General features: G+C 26.0%; 1 protein-coding gene across 1 annotated transcript; it reads left to right on the top strand.

Annotated features, from left to right (window-relative positions):
• Positions 1–812: 812 nt before the first annotated feature.
• Positions 813–5,085, top strand: LOC108731505 (uncharacterized). Its single transcript, XM_018461858.1, has 4 exons — positions 813–964; positions 3,458–3,708; positions 3,968–3,981; positions 4,651–5,085. Exons 1-4 carry the CDS (start codon positions 905–907, stop codon positions 4,950–4,952), a joined length of 627 nt encoding a protein of 208 aa, XP_018317360.1. The 5' UTR covers positions 813–904; the 3' UTR covers positions 4,953–5,085.
• Positions 5,086–6,152: the final 1,067 nt, after the last annotated feature.

The raw sequence follows: 6,152 nt of genomic DNA, 5'->3' as shown, positions 1-6,152 counted from the left end.
ATACACATTACATATATACTATAAATACATATAGTACATATATGTGCGCAGTTTTATTATATTATATATATATATTTGTATCATAGAAGCAAGATTAAATATATACATGTATAAATATTGAAAACTTTTTTTTAAATAATTACAATCCGTTAATATATACCTACATATATTCTTAAAATTGAGGGGGATTATAAAATTTGATATTAAAAATTAATTTCACTATATTATTTTAAATATTTATTATGAGGAAATATTGAAGGATTCCAAGTTATAAAAATAAATATTTTTAGAATAAATCGTTTCAAAGAAAATTCTTAAAATAGAATTGTCATTAGTCACACATTTATAGTCTCTATCATCGCTTTTGTTTGAAAAGTTTATCAAGTATTTTTAAAAAATTAATTTTATTTTATAGCAATTGATATACTTTTATCAATTTCTTTTATATTTGTATTAATATGCATCTATCTTTAATTGAATTTTTTTTTAAAAACCTTAATTACTATATGATAAAATTTTTGTCTCTACTTTGTTTTTTAGTTATTTTTTATTTAATTTCATGAAATATAAATTTAAAAGGTTAAAAGTGGAACACCTGTGATAATAAAATGCCTTTATATGTCATGCGATGCATTGTTTTCAGAATATATAATACACAAGATAAGAAACAAGATACATAATCTGTGAAGAAAATCCCGCAAAATGACTAATATGTTACACGACTTTGTCACGTTCGTATTTTTAAGAACGTGCATACTCTTTTCTATATAAATGAGCAGAAAATTTGTTTAAGATTATAACGGTTACAGAGTGTGTAACAAAGTACATCTAATATAATAATATAAAACGAACAACTCTATATAGTTGCAGTAAAAGTTGTACAGAAAATACAGTGAAGAACAAAATGTTACGTTTAAGTATTTCAGTTGGACTGTTTATTTTGTATGGAACTGTCTTGACAGAGGTATAAAAAAAAATTTATAATATTTCTTATATATGTATATATGAGCCGTTTATTTTGAAAGTGACCTAAGTCCATTTATTTTTAAATTGAGATATTTAAGAGTTTGCGTTTCAATAAAATTAAAAATATACGTATAGGATACCAACATGTCACACTGCTTAAGTGTATCTAAGAGAGTTAAATTTACAATTCCTATTAAAATAATAGCAATTATTAAGTGAATAATATGTGTTTTCTTACTACAAATGGAGTTAAGCCACTTTCAAAATTAACAACTAGATTTGTTATAAAATTTGAAAGAGCCCAAGTCCATTCGACAATTTAAAATGCTTCAAATTGAAAAAACAATACTCAATTTATTTTATATTATTTCTTTACAACACTTCAAAAACACAATTTATGCAATTCAGGAAATCTTCTAACTATATAAATTACATAACAATTTACTGCTCATCTACATTTTGTGTATGCGGGAGGGATTTGAAGAAGTCATGGTGCTCCGGTAGTATATATCGTAGTAAGTCCATCATGTCCTTATTTCGCTGTTGAAATTTGTCTTATATTTTTATAAAGTGGTGTCAATACAATATTTTCGAATTTTCTTGGTCTACCCCGACGTGGTAATAAATCCAGGATTTTAAACTCTGCATTCTCATCCATTGATATCTTATAGAAAATTTTATATGGTTCATTTCTCAAAAAACGCATCCAGCATATTTTTAACCAATTTATTGTTTCTCCGTTAGAATTCTTTACCCTTTTAAAAACTGCGTCCTCCAAAAATCTTGTTGATATGAAATCCTCTTGTTTCATTTCATTTAGAATAAAGTTATTACCTTTCCGGCACTTTTTGATAACATTATAATAATCTTGGGGGACAAACAGTAAATTATTTTTCTTTAATGACATTTCTACGACGCCAAAATCTCTATCATTCGGTAAAAATGAATGTCCTAATACTAAAAATTTGTGGTCTATGATTTCCACATTATAATAGATTGGACTTAGGCCACTTTCAAAGTAATGTTTTTAATTATTGAAATAATTGCGAAAATTTATGTGTCAGAAATTATCGTATACTCTGAATATACTTAACCGCAAAATGTTGTTTATGATAGCTAACTTCAAGTTGTACACGCTAGTACAGTCAACAACAAAAAATTGACAAATGGACTTAGGCCACTTTCAAAATAAACGGCTCATATATATATTATATACTATATATATTTTATATATATATATACACATATATACAGGGTATCCTATAAGTTTTTGCCAAGCACTTTTGTATAGATAGAGCGGACTAAACAGAATCGAAAAGTTCTCTACCAATTTACAGTTTTCGCAATGGTTAACGAGATATTAATTACTAAAAATCGCTGAATATATTGATTTTCAATAATTTTTTACTCAAATACTATCTCATCTTTACAGAATAACAGCGAGAGACAAAAATTGTTTATTTCCTTCTCATCAAGTTCTGAGAATTTTTTTAGATTTTCTTCAGAATTTTTTAATACCGTATTTTCTCATGTTGGTAAAAATAAGAAAATGCAATCAACTAAAAAGTTGATTAAAAAAATTCTAAAAAAAATTCTTAGAGTTCTATGAAGAAAATAAATGATTTTTGTCTCTTGCAGTTTTTCTATAAAGTTGATAGTATTTGAGTAAAAAATTATTCAAGACAAATATATTCGGCAATTTTTAATAATTAATATCTTGTTAACTATTGCGAAAATTGCAAAATGGTACAGGACTTTTCGACTCAGTTTAGTCTGCTCTGTCTACACAAAAGCGCTTAGCAAAAATTTACGGGACACTCTGTATATAAAATCAGTAGATATTAAAAATATAAACATATAATTATGAACATATGCTTTTCAAATTTCTGAAAATAATTTATTTTACTACTACATTTTCATTTACTACTACTACATTTTTTGTCATATATTTTAACATCATATAAGAATTAAAAAATTTATACATTTTCATTTACTACTACTACATTTTTTGTCATATATTTTAACATCATATAAGAATTAAAAAATTTATTATTAGATTTCTGTATTAATTATTTATGATATACATTATTTTTGTATTTTATCTTTCGAAAAATTAGATCATTTGAGACATATATTGTATCGATATAAAAAAGATATTCATATTGTTAAACTAAGGAAATATAGTTGATTATAGCATAAATTTTATTGGATACGCATTTATGTATCTTCCAAATTAAAAATATCAATTTAAGCAGATAATCAATTTAAAGTTTTTTAAATTTATAATAAAACGACTTTGTATAAACTTTTATATTGTTTATTAAATTTTAATTTATAATTAATAAATTTGAATAATAAATTTAATTTAATTTAAGAACGTCTTTAGAAATTATAAGATATTGTTCCTACAACGGTTGATGTAAATTAAAATTAAAAGAAAGAGAGAAAAGAGAACAGAATATAATTAATAAATAATATGTATAATATTTAGCAAGTAATGTCTCATGGCGGATTACAATATTATGTTTCACCCGTGGCTAATCATGCTTCACGAGTCCGAAGATTTGGTTTCACACTACTAGATGAGCTACGTCGAAATTTTTGTCACTCGCAATGTTGCACATCTGCAAATACTATGCCATATATCTTTAATCTTATGTGTGCTACAAAATGTCCTGAATTGTATTTACCACATCGTACGACAACGGAAAGTAAGTACAATGGAAAGCAAGATCAACTTCAGTAATTACGATTTCAGTAAATACGATTTTATAATGCATAAAGATTGTAGAAAAAAATCAGCATTTAAAAATTAATTCTAGAATATATCCATTAACTGTAATTGCTTATTTTATAGAAATATTAAAAGTAATCGAATAATTTCTTTAAATTATGATTATTTCCTTTATGATTATCCAGAATTTATTAATTTCATATTGATCAACGCGATCCTTTATTAACAATTTTGTTTATATTATACATGAAATTATACATATCCTAGGAAAGATATATCAAGTAATTACACTGCATGACTTTGAGTAAAATTACGCTAGTCAATCATAAAGAGTCATATGATCAGTTGGCGTCTATCAATGCCTATTCTTGGGAGCAAGAAATACGCTAATCAATCACAGAATAGCTCAGTCATATCATCAGTTGCACATCTTTCCTAGGACTTTTAGATGAGATTATAGTGTGTTTAGGAATTACGATGCATGATATGCATTTTGCTATAGTATACGTAACGTAAACTATAGTCTAAAGTTATTTGGATTTTATTAAGTAAAGTTATTAGGATAAATTAATCTAATTTCCAAACAATTTAATTATGTATCTAATAATTTTAGCACTATATGTGCAACATATATATTGCATATATTTTATATTCTGCATGAAGACGGTAGTAATTATAAGTTTTACATGTATATATACATTTATAATTGTTTATTGATAACAAATATCCTAATATCTTTGTTTGTAATGAGTTATGAAATATAAAATCGAATACTTAATGTACTAATAAATCATTCAGTTCATTTAAGTCAAAATTCAATGCAATCAAACATCGAATTTAAAATAACTACTAATAAATAATTTTAATAATATTAATATAATAGGTAATTAATATTTTAGGAAGAAAATGTATTTAATGTAATTAATTGATTATTGGTAATCCCTAATCAGGTACGACAGCGAAAATCACATCAACTACACTAGCAGATACTACAACTATTACGCCTCTGCCTGCACAAGGTCCGAACTTAATGCCCCAGCCAACACCAGAAATGAGCGCAATGCCTCAGTCCGGATCAGGTACAGATGGAACGTCTCAGAGGTTCGGGCCAAATTCGAACAGAATATCCTCGTTCGGATCAAGTACAGGTGGAACGTCTCCGACCGGACCAGATTCGAACACAAAACCTTCGTCTGGATCAAGTACAGATGAAATGTCTTTGACCGAACCAGGTTTGAACATAACGCCCTAATTCAGATCATCAGATACAGGTGCAGTACCTCAGTCCGGACCAGACCCGAACCCAGAATCCATAAATGGTTAAAAGTACAAATAAAAAGCAAATTATTACATCAGAATAAGAAAAGTTGATGATATGAATATAAAAAGTTCGATAGCAATATAATGATACTAACAACAAATACGAGATTGTTAACGATCAATGGAAATAAATGCAACAAATGCAAAGCTGAAAAACTCTTTTAATTTTTTTTAAAAGGTATGGTATGTTAAAATTATTTTATACAATTTGTATATTTTCAATTTACTATATTATATCGAATATAAAAACGTTTATAATCTAAATAAGATAAAACATTGCAATTATGTATTATCTGATTCTTATTAAGGTTATTAATTAAGTTTATTAATTCAGAACGCTCAACTTTAGTAAGCTATCCTAGTCCAATTTTGATGAAGTTTTACATGTAGTACTAACTAAACGTAGTCAAACTTAAAAGAAATGCCGAGTTGCGGAAATGTTTATTTTTCGAAATATTCAAATTTTATTTAATCGGCTTAATTAACGTTTTCTGAGATTTTGATATAAGAAAATAATTAGAATTACAAACTGTTTCGTTGACTAGATAGTTTTATGTTAGTATATGGAGAAATTGTATTTACGTATAATGTTTACAAAATATCGTTATAAAAAATGAATAAAGTCTTATATTTTTATATTTTATTGTATTATAAGTATTTCAAATACACATACAAGGAAATAAAATTAAACATTATTTATAGTTATATCTGTTGTTTGATTAATAATTCATACAGGAAAATTACTTTTTAATTTCATGAAACTATCACCTTGCATAGGGGTCTTTGCTAATCTTCACGAGGTCATTTTTAGTATATGGTAGATTCGTTATTGTAGGAAGGCGAAAAATTTAAGCGTGTCGATTAAATTTAAGTTTTGTATGATTCATGTTAATAATAATGCATAGGAACTTGGAATACGTTCGGTATTGGTGAGCAATTATAGTACTGCTCTGATTGTATAGAAATTGCACAAAACTTATAGTGGTGCTTTCCATGTGTGTTTATTTTAAATGTTCATTTTGTATGTCTTATTACATACGAAAAATGAATTTGTAAAGATTAATAAAGGCCTCAACGCAAGATGAGGAAATTAAAAGTAATTTTCTATACAAATTATTAATCAAATAAGATA

This window comes from Mycetomoellerius zeteki, unplaced genomic scaffold, assembly GCF_001594055.1.
Source record: "Mycetomoellerius zeteki isolate Tzet28-1 unplaced genomic scaffold, Tzet1.0 scaffold133, whole genome shotgun sequence".
NCBI lineage: Eukaryota > Metazoa > Arthropoda > Insecta > Hymenoptera > Formicidae > Mycetomoellerius > Mycetomoellerius zeteki.
This window is presented reverse-complemented; position numbering and strand designations above follow the sequence as displayed.